The sequence below is a fragment of the Lycorma delicatula genome, chromosome 1, assembly GCF_047948215.1.
Source record: "Lycorma delicatula isolate Av1 chromosome 1, ASM4794821v1, whole genome shotgun sequence".
Classification (NCBI taxonomy): domain Eukaryota; kingdom Metazoa; phylum Arthropoda; class Insecta; order Hemiptera; family Fulgoridae; genus Lycorma; species Lycorma delicatula.
Window position 1 is genome coordinate 63,375,051 of NC_134455.1, and position 14,880 is coordinate 63,389,930.

General features: G+C 30.9%; 1 protein-coding gene across 6 annotated transcripts in view; it reads left to right on the forward strand.

Moving 5' to 3' along the window:
* Window positions 1-14,880, forward strand: part of LOC142318989 (uncharacterized) — a 143,130-nt gene that overhangs the window by 92,929 nt on the left and 35,321 nt on the right. For 5 of the 6 annotated variants that reach the window (XR_012755088.1, XR_012755087.1, XR_012755085.1 and 2 more), the window contains 2 exons: window positions 1,033-1,248; window positions 9,130-9,241. Coding sequence is in view for 2 of the 6 variants with exons in the window: in XM_075355758.1 (XP_075211873.1) it covers window positions 1,033-1,248; window positions 9,130-9,241 (328 nt within the window). In the remaining 4 variants the exon portion in view is untranslated. Of the gene's footprint in view, window positions 1-1,032; window positions 1,249-2,586; window positions 2,686-9,129; window positions 9,242-14,880 lie in introns of those variants that run through there. The other variant, XM_075355770.1, reaches the window with a different exon arrangement.

The window sequence follows — 14,880 nt, forward strand, 5'->3', positions numbered from 1 at the left end:
AACCCTGAATCTGGAAAACACCCAAGCATTGAATGATTGTGATGTAGTACAAAATGGAAAAGTAAAAAAAAAAGTGAAATAGCGCTTGCCACCATCTAGGACTGTATTTATCTGAGTAATGTAGCAATAATTACCTGATGAAGATATGTACATTTACAACAGATATGTACATGTACAGAGTACATTTACAGACATCTTACCTCTAGCAGCACAGCACCTGTGACTATTACATAACATAATAATAAGTAAGTTCATCATATTAAACTAATACAATATTGCTGTCTAATATGATAATATGTAAATGGAAAAAGACAGGCCTCCTGTTAACAGACAAGTAACATGACCTTTAAAACCATCTGAATGCATGACGTAAATTAAAATTTTACTAAACTTCCATTGATTTGAGTTGTTATTTTCAATTTGGTAAAAATAAAACAATATAGAATTTTTTTAGGGAAAATATGTTTTTCACCCCTTTTGTAAAAGCCAACATTTTTATCTTCTATTTTCACAATTTATTTAAAACTCAAAAATTCTTCACAAAACAGCTATTTGAAATGAAGGATTATTTAATTGTCTTCTATTTGAGACCTGTGAAACCTTTTTATCTCCTATATTTTCCAACTTATGTTTGAAAAATTATAAAAATCTGCATACCATTGAATAAAATCAGCTAATATTTCATGAAATGTGGTTTTTTGTACAATTTACTATTGATAACTGGATTTAAATATTTGAAAATGAGTATTTTCAGGATTTTGTTAAAAAATATGCAATGAGTTTCAGGTTTTCGGTAGTTTTTGGTAATAAAAAAATTTCCCCTAATGTTAAATTTAAATTTAGTTTTTTGTTATTATGTATTCATATAAATAAAGCAAAATGTACAAATGTGTTATAACTTAATTTTTTTCTGTTAAAAGGAAAAATTAAATCATGTATCAGAGAACTTTGTATATTAAAATCAGTGAACTATTTTTCTTAAATGTAGGATTTAACTATAAACACTTATTGTTTCTGATATGCTGTTGATAGATGTGGAACAGATGGCTGTGCTGTTCGACTTCAAAGAGAAACAAACATGATTTATCACAAACAGTGCCATACTGAAAAGTATTCTGTAACTCTCAAATGCCCTGAGTGTTCTCATATTGCTACACGCTGGAGCAGCCTGACATCACATTTATGGAAGATGCATAATATCGATATGGAATTGTATTCATGTAATCAGTGTGGATATAAAACAAATAGGTATTATCATTTTTGGGATTTTTTTTAGTTTTCTGATTTTGTAAAAGTAATTTCTACTTAGCTACAACATAGTTGTTAAAATATAATTTATTTATTTTACACTGTTTATGTACATAAACAGTTAACTAATTTTATGAAGTAATTTCTTTTTTTTAAATTAAAAAATTTTGTGTTAAAAAAAATCATTCTCTTTCTTCCTCTTCTTTTGTCATATACATTTCTGCTGTTCTTTGTGTGTATATTACATACAGCAAAAGGAATTTTGAATTATGAAATTAATAGTTATTAATCATAAAGTTATATTTGATGAATTTTGTTTTGTTTTACATGTTAGAACAACATGTGCAGAATTTTAGCTTATTTACTGCAATTAATTTATAATAGTAACTCTTAATACTCTTTAATTGTTAATGCAAATTATTGTTTACTTGATGTGAACAGTGCCTGTTAAAATATGGATAAAGTTGTTGAAGTACATCTTGTACATTTTGATATGTAAATACATTAACCACTAGATAACATAGTGTTGTGTGGCCACTTTTGTCAACAGTTTTACATTACAGAAGGAATATAATATTCTTCATTTACAGTAATAATCGGGTCTGTGATTTTTGCATGATTGCCCAAAAAGGAGTGTAATGTATTTAGGTTGTATCTTTGTTCCATCATAGCAGCTCAACGGCTGAACCGGTTTAGATGTATGACCCCGCATTGGAATTCTTACGGTACCGGGATTATCATAGGCTCTATATAAATATATATATGTTTAAATAAATTTAACAAATTAAAAAAAATATATACTATAAACAAAATTGTCACCCGCACACTTTCTAATTACTTTACATTAAAGAGCAGTATCTGTCAGTAATGGTTTTTTTTGGCAGTCCTGTTTTTTTAATTTTTAATATTTATCTCTTGTTTTAGTCAGTATTTGTCTTTCTGCAACAAAGTTATATTTATTTAATTCTAAGATGTAGGCTGTGTTACTTACACCTAAGTATCATGATACTAACATGAAAAAGGAAGAGCAGATGATTTGTTTTACATTATTAATATGAATTGAATGGAGGGTAGCAGAAATTGAAGGATGGTACAAAGTTTGATGAAAAAATGGACGGAATTTTAGTTTTTCTCAAAAAATCTTTTATTTATTCATCAATATTGATTTTTTCACCTTCAAAGCACTTTCTTTCAGAAATAATATATTTGTGCCAGCACTTTTTTCAATGTTCCAAGTACCTCTGGAATACAATTTTTGGTATGGCATTTAGCACTTTCAGCAATTTTGTATTTATCTCTTCAATGCTGGTGAACTATTTCCTTTATGGTTATTTTCAGTTTGTGGAATATGAAGAAGTTACAGGGGGCCATGTCTGATAAACAAGGAGGCTGAGGCATCACAGTGGTATTGCTTTTGGCCAAAAATCCATGAACAAGCAGTGAAATGTGAGCAGGTGCGTTATCGTGCTATTGCCATGAATTGTTTCATTGCAAATCCAGGCATTTTCTTTAGATTGCTTCACGCAAACAGCGTAAAACTTCCAGGTGGTAATCCTTAGTGATTCGGCGATTGTCCATAATCATTTTCTTCACTTTTTCAATGTTGTAATCAGTTGTTGATGTACTGAGATCCTGCTCTTATAACGACCATAACCACAATATTCACGTCAATTTTGTACGTTGGATATTTTCCGAATTGCTGGAGAACTGCAAAGGTGGTATGCCTACCAAACCTGGGAAAAGTCTGCTCTTTCCCCAGAATTACAGGCTGATTTCCTTATTACCAGTGTTGTCAAAGTTATTCGAAAGGATTTTCCTGGAGAGACTTAGGCGACATTTGGAAAAAGGAGTATGGTCTGAGCAATTTGGGTTCAGGAAGGGCCACTTGATGACCCTCTTAACTGGTTAAAATAATTGACAGTCTTGTCGGAGGCCTAAATAGAAAAGCGGTAACTGCAACCGTTTTTCTAGATGTGGCTAAAGCCTTTGAAAAAGTTTGGCATAGCAGCTTGCTGTATAAACTTGCACATACAACGATTCCCTGTCGCTATGTCAGATTGATACGGTCTTATTTACTAGACCGCCGACAATTTGTTGTACAAGTAGGGGGAACATTCTCCTCCACCAGAGACGTAGCCGCTGGAGTCCCCCAAGGAGCAGTGCTTTCGACGTTCTTGTACACGGTGTACGTCAACGATATGCCGCTTTTGGAAGGAATCAAAACAGCTCTATACGCAGACTACATGGCATATTATTATGAATCCGGAAGTGTCGATTACGCGATCGAGAGACTCCAACAGCAACTGGATCTAGTAGATCTGTGGCCCGATATGTGGAGAATCAAGGTCAACGGTGAAAAATCAGTGGCAGTGATGTTTACATACAAGACATGTGCTCCAGCCAGGCAGCTGGAAATCTCAGGAGAGAAAATCCCCTTTGGGAAAACAGTCAAGTACCTGGGAGTAGTCCTGGATAAACGGCTTACCTTAGGAGAACATGTTAAATATGTGACCAAAAGGACAAAGGCTGTCAGGGCCTCACTATACCCAGTACTGAACAGTACCAGCCCATATCCACTGGCGACCAAATTGCTCATTTTTCGGTTATACATCCTGCCGATTCTAACATATGCTTACCCGGCATGGGGAGCTTTGTTGAACTTCATGCTTCAAAAGAAATTAGAAGCCATCCAATATATAGTGTTGCGGACAATATTTGGAGCACTGTGGTTCATCAGAAACGTCACTCTTCGCTACAATGCGGGACTACACACTGTATCTGAGGTGGGGATTGGTGCAGGCACGCAGACTGTTTGGGAGAGTGGCCGTGTCCAAACATGGCCATCTCCGGGATATCTGCTGAGAGGACCGTACTCCACAGGGTATAAGAAAATGGCCTCATGCTATATTAAACAAACCACCATGAAGAGGCAGTACGAGAGTCAAAAAATGACAAATCAGGCTTAGGAGCCTCTACATCGTGTAACCTATAAATGGAAACAGCGTGAAAATTCCAACCGCAAAAGTGACCGTTTTCGCAATTAAATTTTGTTAAAACTATACAAAGCTAGACAACACCCCACACCATCCCACGAAGAGACCACAATTTCATTTAGTCAGCATATGCGACTCCCTCCGGGGAACAGGGCGCATTTATCCCTCCAAATAAATGGCTAGGTAGCCATTTAGGGCTCCGGTAGGCGCACTCCTGCTAGCCCATAGCTGCTGATACCAAAAGGACTTCAGCGGATGGACTGAAGGAGAATCACACCGGGATTACTAGGCTCAAAAGCTTAGTCTCTCACGGTCAGAACCAGTAAATAAATTTCATGATGGTCCATACATACAGGAACGCAAATTACCAAATCCGTCCATAAATAAAACTTAAAATTTATAACCGCCACTAAATAACCGATGAAATCTGCCCGATAATAGAAAGATACAGCAGCAAGGGACATTGTCCAGGCTCTGCGATCTGTAGGGAGAAATATTGAAACTCCTGCCATTCTTGCGTTCCGTTCTGTTCCTGTGCTGAGACGTCCAGGGTGCTCATCATCTTAATGTCATCATGGCTGTCTTGGAAATCTTTGTACCACTTATAAAAGCTTGTTTTATTGATAGAAGAATAGCCAAAAGCAAAGTTTAACCTTTCCAATGTTGTGCTGCACTTTATTCCATTCTTAAGGCAAAATTTAATGCAAATTCTATGTTCCAATACTGTTTTTCCACAAGTTAAAAATTGCAGACCATATGAAAATACATGTAGTCTTTTTGAAGTCAATAAACAATAAACTAAGCATCCAGTATGGCTACCAGTGTAAATATACATTAGGGCAAGTGTAGTAACACAAGTAAAAAACTATGACAGTTGGACTTATTCAATATAGAAAATTTAAAAATTCCGCTTTTTTTTTTATCAGACCTCGTATAAGTATGCCTGATATTAATCAATTTTATTTGGTTTTGTTTTGACTGTATTGTGTAGTTTAATGTTTCTGTGTAGGTACAGTATCAGTTAGTGTTTGTTAAAATTCCATAAGTTCTTCAATAGTGTTTACCATAACATGAAGTCTTATTTTGATTAGACTTTACTTCTAACTGTATTATTTTATTTAGTTTATAGCCTTCATATTTTTTAATCTAGTGGACAAAACTGTTGCTTTAGTATTCATTTTACTTTTTTTTATTTTTGATGGTTAAAAGGCAGTGCCAACAGACTATCAAAAAGAATCAAAATTTAAATATGCAATGAAAGGTTTCAATATTGGAGCAGAATGATAAATTAAAATTATTCAAAATGAGCAGGTATAATGTGAGGGTGAAATCAAACTTTTTTCCAGCTACTTTCTTAAGGTTTAAAAAATATGATGTCATTGAATATGCTTTAAAATAAAATTTAATATCAACCATATTGGCGTTAATTTGGAACTATATTTAAAGTCTTTTCAAATGTGATAATTAATGACATGTTTTAAGGTTAAGTTGGGGACATCAATCAGAGGATTATAATTACATAAATGTTCCTGTTAGTCAATATGCAGTGTTGCCTATAGTTGATCAGACTATATGTGGATTGTTAAAAATCAGAATTTTAAATGGTTAATTTCCAAATTAAACGTATATTTTGTAAATAACATTTACTTGAGTCAGTATTAACATTGTTATATATAGAAACTTTGTACAAACATTTTTTAATGATAATAGGGAGGTGGTATAGAAATACTGTTTATGTTTTATATGAACCTGAAATTTAAGCTTTTAACTGAAAGTGATACTTTTTTAATTTATTTGTTATATTTACTAAAGTGCACTCTTCCTAATTGTTACCATAGCTGTTTGATGCAACAGCTGTGTTAAAGCTTGTAAATTAAAGATAAATAATAAAAAATTATATAACATTACAATATAATAAATAATTTTATTTTGATGGGTATATATAATATTATATTATATAAATTATGTAAATAATAGGTTGTAAGCTACCCATACTAGGTAGGTAGATAAAACAGGAGCTGCCTGAGTATTTAATTAATGAGGATAATTTTGTTAATCGTTTCAGATTTTAAAAAAAATTGTATTTAAGTAAACCAGTTTATTTTTTATTTTTTAATATAATAAAAAAATTCTTGGCTAAACATATTTTAATGCAATCTGTGTTTATTGTTAAAAAAAACTCTGATTGTATACCTAAAATAAAATTCTACATTTGGATGTAACGAAATTCTGTAATGTTGATCGTAGAATATCATAAATTTCCTCTGTTCTTCTAAGCGCAGAATCATCTGTTGTGGATCTTGTTTTCATTAATTACTAACTTGTAAAGTAAGGCATGCTACGTTATAAGTAGACAATTTGAGTAGCATGCTACTGTATCTGAATGTGAAACAATAATGCAAACAACAATACAAAACAAACAATATACAAAAGTTTTGATGAAAATTTTCTTTTTTAAATCAACAGAAATTATCCCTCCCTCATTAAATAATAAAAAAAAATATAATTATACCATGAATGATACCAAAAAATATAATCAAAGAAAAAAGATGCATAATTAACTATATCATTCTTTTGAATGATTTATAAGTTTAAAGTTTTAGGTGAAATTTCTAATTCTTTTACATAAAAAGTAAGACAGGTGATTGATTCTCACCAGTGCTTTTAATTGTCCCTTAGAAAAAGTTATTCAAGAGGAGAAACAAATGTGAAGAGCAAAATATTTTAAATATATTGAGAGAAGCTATAGAATGCTATAGCCAAGAAAATAAAACCTTAAGTAATCAGGTAAACAAGATGGAATCAGTCTAGTGTCTTAACACAAAACATGTAGAACAAATATCTACCTCTGTTAATGCAAAATTGAATACGGTTATTTATTCAGAAGTTTTGAATACTGGAGAATGTTTGACAATGAACAACATGGATCTTTTAAAAGAAGAAAGAAAGAGATTTTTAAGGAAATTATTTTGTCCTATAAAAGGCAACATGCTTAATAAATATATAAACTCACCCCCCCCTCAAAATGCTATTTCAGATATTTAAAGAAATAACAGAAGTAATAAGAGGAGATTGATTTTCGTTAGCCGCATTTTAAGGATGATTGATAATAGAATTCCTAAGAAAATACTTCTTTCATGTAGAAACAAAAATTTTAAATGTATATTGTGATTAAGTTAAGAAACACTTAAAACATAAATAGAAATTCTGATTGCAAAATCAGGAATTAATAAAAATTAAAAAAAATGTTGATAGCTCTTACCTGAAAACAGACTAAACTGACTGGTAAGCATAGGTTAAATGAAGTCCAGTCTTAATTATTGTCTACACATACTAACTCAAAACATCATCATTACCTGGTGTTCTCTTGTCGAGACAGGTCTTTTACATCACCACTGTCTCCATAAATTTCTATCCCAAGCCTTTTCCTTCATCCCCTTGTAGTTTCTAACATGGCTGTGATTTATAGTTTCATATAGAAAAGTAAATGTGACTTGGTAAGAACCTCATTTTAAAAAATAAAATGTACAATCTTAAATTATAATTTAATAAAACCTCATTTACCTGAAATGTTTTATGATCAATGATAGTATGATACAGTAACAGTAGTTTTGTAGTCGCATCATAATTTTGCTTTGGTATTCTTGTTAGATTTCTGTACACATTAAAGTGTTTAATTTCAGTATATACTTGCAGGGTTTCTGGCTTTTTTTTGACTAATTTCCTGGTCCAAGTACATAATTATTGGATATTTTGTGTAAAATACAGATTGTGATTAATGGGTTGTATGTAAATGAATATTTTGATCATTATCCAGTATTTTAGATATTGTTTGATGATATTTATCATCTAGAATAATTGTTCAGAAAGAGTGCCCAATCCATATTGTTTTGGTAATTTGGTTGCCAAATCGCCACCATGAAAAAATTGTCAACTGGTAAGATTAATGATATTCTCTTTATTCCAATTTCAAAACTAATTACAAAACCATCTATGATCCTCAGAATTTAAGTGATTTTATGAGTTTCAGAATATCATCAATGGGGTTTAAGCCCTTGACTACTGTATCTGTAAAATATTATGTGCTTTGGCTAGTTGGTAAAATTTTTGTGACTATACTTAAATAGCTTTGACTCCATTTACATCTGCTTCTTTCAATGATTGATTTGTTTTAGTTAAAGAGTTTTTGCAGGCTTCCTTAATTAAATTCAGTGTTGCAACTTTAATAACCTTCTTTTTTTTTTATAGTAATCTATTTGCTACTTTTTAGTAATCTATTTTTTACTTTTTGTTTCAATTTACAATTGATAATTGTCAGTCCAGTTCTGCCTTAGTAACACATTGGATTATATTCAATCAATGAATCATGATCCTCTGTCCTGGAGACTATGTTTGCTATATTTTAAGTGCTTTAAAAATAATTTCAGATGTTTGTTTATTTATTCATTTATATAATAGCAAGAAATATTGATGCCCATAATAGTCATATGATAATGATAATGAATTTTGTGGTGTAAAAATGTTATGCCTGACCAGGACTTTAACCCAGAACCTCTGAATGAAAGGCAGAGACACTACTACTGAGATCAGCTTATAGTGCTCATGCAACCTTTTTGTTTTTTACAATTGCAGTTATTGTATTGTATTACTTAAGGAGATTTTGATAATTAAATGTAACATCTATAAGCTTGTATATTATATTACTTTTATGATTATTTGAAAATAGAATATGATTATTACTGTTAAAGTTGATTCATATTGTTCATATGTAATCGCTTAGTTTTATAATACTACTTCTTTTACTACTATATATAAAATTTAGATATAAAACAATTCTTGTTTGTGATTTTGATATTTTTTGTGTTCTTACAATTTGATTCTATTTTAGTCACAGTAAGTTAGTAAATCTTCACAGCAGAATCCATCGAGATGAACGACCTTTCCTTTGTGATCTTTGTGGTAAAGGCTTTAAAACACCAAAACAGCTTCGTAATCATAAGGTATAAAATATAAATGTTCAAATATTACTATTACGTTATGTTTTATACGTTTGTTGGTTTAATTTTTTCTTCATCATTGCTAGAAGTTTGATTTTAATGTTAATTAATTATATTCTAATATCTTTAATTATGAATAATATAACATTAACAGTGTTAAGACTAGTTTTTTCAATTGTTGATGTATTTATTATTTTTTTCTTTTGAAGACAGTTGTTATTCATTGTTATACAAATGGCACTAAAAAGGTTTTGTAACATGATTAAACAGACCATCACAGACAGATACAAGGTAGTGTACGTTTAGACAGGTCTCAATCTGCACTTTAGCCGCTCTAGTTACTGTCTCACTGCCATATTGTTGTGATGGCATGGTTTAAACTGAATACCAAAGCAATTTTGTACCTGGGTTAAGTATTGATCAGTGACAAATGTTGCAATGACTAATAGTGATTAGGGGAAATGACTCCTGTGCTTGGAGAGGATTGTCCTCATTGTTCAGCAATATTTACGTGGTTCCAAGTCTTTGAAAGAGAAAATTTAGGCCTTAAGGACACTCCAAGGTCAGGTCTACCATCTTACATTTTTATTTGTGATTGAGGGAAACATTACTGCAGTACCAAAAATGCTCGAGACAAACAGACATGTGGCCTATCACCAAATAGAGGTATATGTGGGCATTAATGAACCAGGAATTCATGCTAGTCTGCAAAATCACCTTCAAGTTTGAAAGCTTTGTACTCTTTGGAAGCTGCATAACTTGATCGACAATGAGTAACATGTGTTCCATAACATCATGAAATGCTGAAAAAGTTTGAAATAGGAAATCTCTTTTTGTGAACAGTATTGTGACAGCTGATAAAAATTGGCTGTGCTATTAACAATTTCCCCACCAAGGCTCAAAACAAAATATTGGTGTTTGAAGATGAGGAGACCCTATAGTTGTTCGAAAATCCAGATTATTGAAGAAGAGATTGGTGGCTGTATTTTTTAGTGTGAGAGAAGTTTTAGAACACATGTAAATTCAGAAGACAGTTACAAGGAATTGAAATACTTAGGAATGCCTGCCTAAAGTTGTCAAAGCTCTCAAGAAACTGCACCCAAAGTCAAGGACGGACACATAGTTTCTTCACCGTGATAACACTCCAGCTATTGTTCCAAAATTTCCGGAGTATTTGGCTAGCACTGGAATGAAACTCTTAAGAGCACCTTCCCTACAGTCCTCACTTCTTTTCATGTGACTTCGCACTTTTCCCCCAGATGAAAAACAAATGGAAAGGGAGGCATTGTACAAGTGATGATGACCTCCTAAGAGCTTGGGATGAAGATTGTGCCCAGATCTCCAGTGAAACATGGCAAGATTTCTTTGAAGACTGGTTTCAAAGGATGGAGAATGTATAATGTGTGGTGGAAATTATTTTGAAAAATTTTTTTAAAATAAAAGTTGTATTGCAAACCTACTGGCCTTTATATTTATTTTAAAATAATTATTTTAAATAAATTATTCATTTTTTTTAAATGGCCTACAAGGGACAATGCCAATATCATAGTTTTGCTTTTTTTCTATATTTCCTTAATTTTCTCTGAATCACTAGTTTTTCTTTTTCTGCTCATTTTCTTTTAGTGTTCTTTCTTTCTTCATCCCAAGAACTAATATAAATTATTTTTCTAAACTTCTACCCAAACAGTCCTTTTATTCTTAGATTCATTCATCTGCTTTATATAAAGCAGATGAATAATGAACTACATTTGAACTACATTTTTGTAGAAACAATTTTTAGTTATATTCAGTATTTATAGTGATTAGTTTACTTTAGTTGAAAGAGCTCAAAACTTGTTCAAAAAACTGTATAATTTCGTATTTCTTCTGATGTACGATTGATAACTGCCATGATATGTGATTTGAGTTAAGGCACTATTATCAGTACATTGGATTATCATAATTATGCTATCACATTGAATCTGTTTGACTGGATCTATGAACTCATAGGTAAATGTCCCATTTACAGTCTCATGCTATTTAAAAGCAGTAATCTGGTTTGTGGCTGAAATAAATCTGGTTGTAGGAAATTAGTTTATATAGCTGTACTATTACATATTATATAGTAAGTAAAGTAATATTTCTCATATACTTCTCAGTAATCTTTGAAATTTCAGAACCAGTTTGAAAAATTGTTTCACTGTCTAAAACCTTAACTTTTTTTAAAATGATATACTGTACAGCAGTAAAGTTATTCCATATTTTCCCGTTTTTATTTAACCCCCTTTGACACTTTGTGATAATATATTAATAAAATAGAATAAAATTCCAATGTATTGAGAAAACTTAATTATAGATCATTTAATTTTTGGAATCTGATTCTCTGGACTTGGAAAGATCATCACATCTTTGGTTAAGATGCAGACTATTGAACCTTTCATTTTTTATCATAACAGTTTTTTATCATATATATTTGATTTGTTCCATTATTCTCTTTCTCAACTAAAATAGCAAAAACATGTTTTACTGCCTGAAATATTTAGACATCTAAAGATTATTTCAGTTTTGTTTCAACAAGCAGTTTTTTTTAGCTTATAATTTTATTAATAAATGATTTTAACAAATTGCAATCCCAGTTGTAAAATAGATTAATTACAAATATATTTTGTGAATATTAAATTACAAATTTTTGTACTTACTATTTCCATTCAGTATTTTTTATATAGAGCTCTTTTTTTTTAATGGATTCTTTTTATAATTTGATTAAAAAGCATAGTTAAAATATTTAAATCATGCAAATATATGTGTAATTATTATCTCAGTCACTGAAATAAGATCACAAAATAAGAGTTAATGTATTTCAAGCCACAAAAAAGAAAAAGCGCAAATAAATCAAACATTTTGGTGATTATTTTTTATAAATTGTAATTTTGGTTGTAAGTTAATTTTATTATTATTTTCTTTTTTTTACAAAAATATAAATTTTTATAATTATAAATGTTTATATAGATCATTTCTCACAAAGAATTAAAGCATTATAGATTGTGTAATGTGTCAATTCACTACGAATGGGGTTTGTTAAATTGTTGTGGCTGTTATGTGTGCAGGCACATAACTAGGATTTTTTTTTCGAGGTGAGAAGGGGTTGATGATGTTGATAAAATTGACATTAATAATAATGAAAATCATTTTATATTGAAATGGTTTTTTTTTATACTATTGCTTTTGAAAAATACAAAACATATTCTTAGATTTAATACATAATTTACTATGCAGATAAGAATCATAATGTTTGTATATAATTTTTTTCATAATCTATATTTATACTTCACTTTTATACATTTACGCTCCAATAAAAGTTATAAATTATTACACAGCTATTCGTCGATTTTTCTTTCTTACCATAATATATAAAACTTCCATCAGGATTAACAGTAATATTTCTGTGCACTGACAAAGAAACTAATGAAATTAATTTTCCATCCCCCAACTTGTTTTGTCCCAATTGTTTTGACTCTCTTCATTGTGGAGAACAAGTGTTCATTAGTACATGTTATTACTGGAAGAGTCGCTAAAACTTGCAAGAGGTAATGGATATTCGGCAAATATTCTTTATTGTAGTGATTTAATACATCAGTCACTTCTAGATCACATTTTAAATTTAATGACTATCACTTGCACCAAATAAGATACTATACTTGGAGGACAGATTCAGAACATTTATTATCATAATACATCGCGAAGATTTTTAGTTCATTCACTTTTCCAGGAGTAGCTAAACCTGGCAAAAGAACTTAAAACTTTTTGAAGATTCTTGGGACGCCGCGTAGCTGCCTACGCATGTGTTTGGAATGCCATAAGCAAGTGTTATATTTGTGGCTTGCGGGAATTCCTCAATAATCAGTTATTTTTACTAGTATTGTGTCAGAGTGAGCACAGCACTCACACATCGAGTAATGGCGTTACTCTTGCAGAATTGAGTAATGGTGGATTAAGGTATATAGGAGGGGATTAATGACTAGGGAGATGATTATATAACGATTTATCTCAAATTTTGTGAAAATACTTTTGAGATGTTATACATTACAAAAATGTGAAATGCTAAAAATGGATTTTTTGGACCCAGCTTACTAGATTTAACCCCTGAATGATAAAATCTAATAATCGGACAATAGAGCCTGCAGCCCCCATCGCCCAACAATTTCTGCGGGGCTGAAGCTCCCTTAGCCCCCTGCTCACTACATGCATAGTGTGTAAAGCATCAAAATAGATATTAGTCAGTGTTGATGTCTCACAGATTATTGTACACTGTTCATTCAGTCTGTACTGTGAACAAGATGGTGTCATTAATTGGATTGAATATAACCTAATTTTGGTTGGTTTATTGTGAAAAAGGCAATGGAAACTTCTCTCCCCATTTTTCTTAATAGGCCAGGCCTAGGGTCCTGTTATTTTTTAATATGGTTTTATCATTTATGATTGATGTATGATTCATTTCAAATAGTCTATAACCATTAAAATTTTGGGATCTAACGAAAGAAACATATTGATTGTTTATGGTAAGTTAATTTATTATTTTTACCACTGATTTTATCCATTTTTGTAACATAGGCGTATCTTTTAAATATTTTTTAAATTTCCATTGTATTGTTGTCTTTGAAGTTTATTTAATAAATTTTCTTTGTTTTTTGTAATTATTGTTATAATTACTTTTTCCTATTATACAGAGCGTTAGACATATTAAAACAGGTGATTTTTCGGAAAATTTTATAGTACTCTGTAACTTGGCATGATGATGTAACCGATGAAAACTAAAGTTTTTAACAAGAAGTAATATGAATTAGGATTTGAAAGGAGGGAAAATTAAAAAAAAAAAATGACCCAAGTGATCAGCAAAAAATCACATATAGTTTGGCCAGAAATTACTTTAGAAAAATGTCAGAGGAAAGAGTTTTCCTCCTTAATCTAAAAATTGAGTCATTGTAGATAATTATTCCATAATTACATGCAAAACGCAAAAAAAGTGCAGAAAAATGAACCTAATGTTGAGATCAGTAGTTTTTTTATTTTTTTATCAAAATACTTCAAATTTTTGGAAAAATAGTTCTAATGGTTTCCAAAAAGTACCCCTTAGCTGGATGCCGTAAGTTAATTTATTATTACAAAAGAAGCATTTTGCAAAAAATCTTGAAGTGTCTGTAACTTTTGGAGCATACAAGGATTTCAGTATTTACTTGGGCTTGATTGAAAGACAAGACAAAATGTGACTTGTTATCAAAAACATAACATTATTTTTCAGCTCATTTTTCTATTTTTTATTAAAGTTTTTTAAATTTTGCAATATTCAAAAGTACAGTATATTGGTGGAAAATGCTGCAAATATCCAAATGAAACCAGATGCATTTGAAAGCATCTTTTTTACCTTCAATTTAAGTTTTAAAGGATTTTTAATTAGTTTAATAGTGCCAGAGATACTTGCAATAATGTGTTTTTTATTGCAAAATTCATATCTCCAAAAGTAATTAATTAAGGGCTGAAATTTGGAGGGGTGGTTAAGGAGAATGTTTAAACACTGATTTGATGTATATTTCAAATTGTTTAATGTGAAATTGTCCGAGAAACAGTGAACCGACCATGCGATAGAGTTCACACCAGTGCAATTT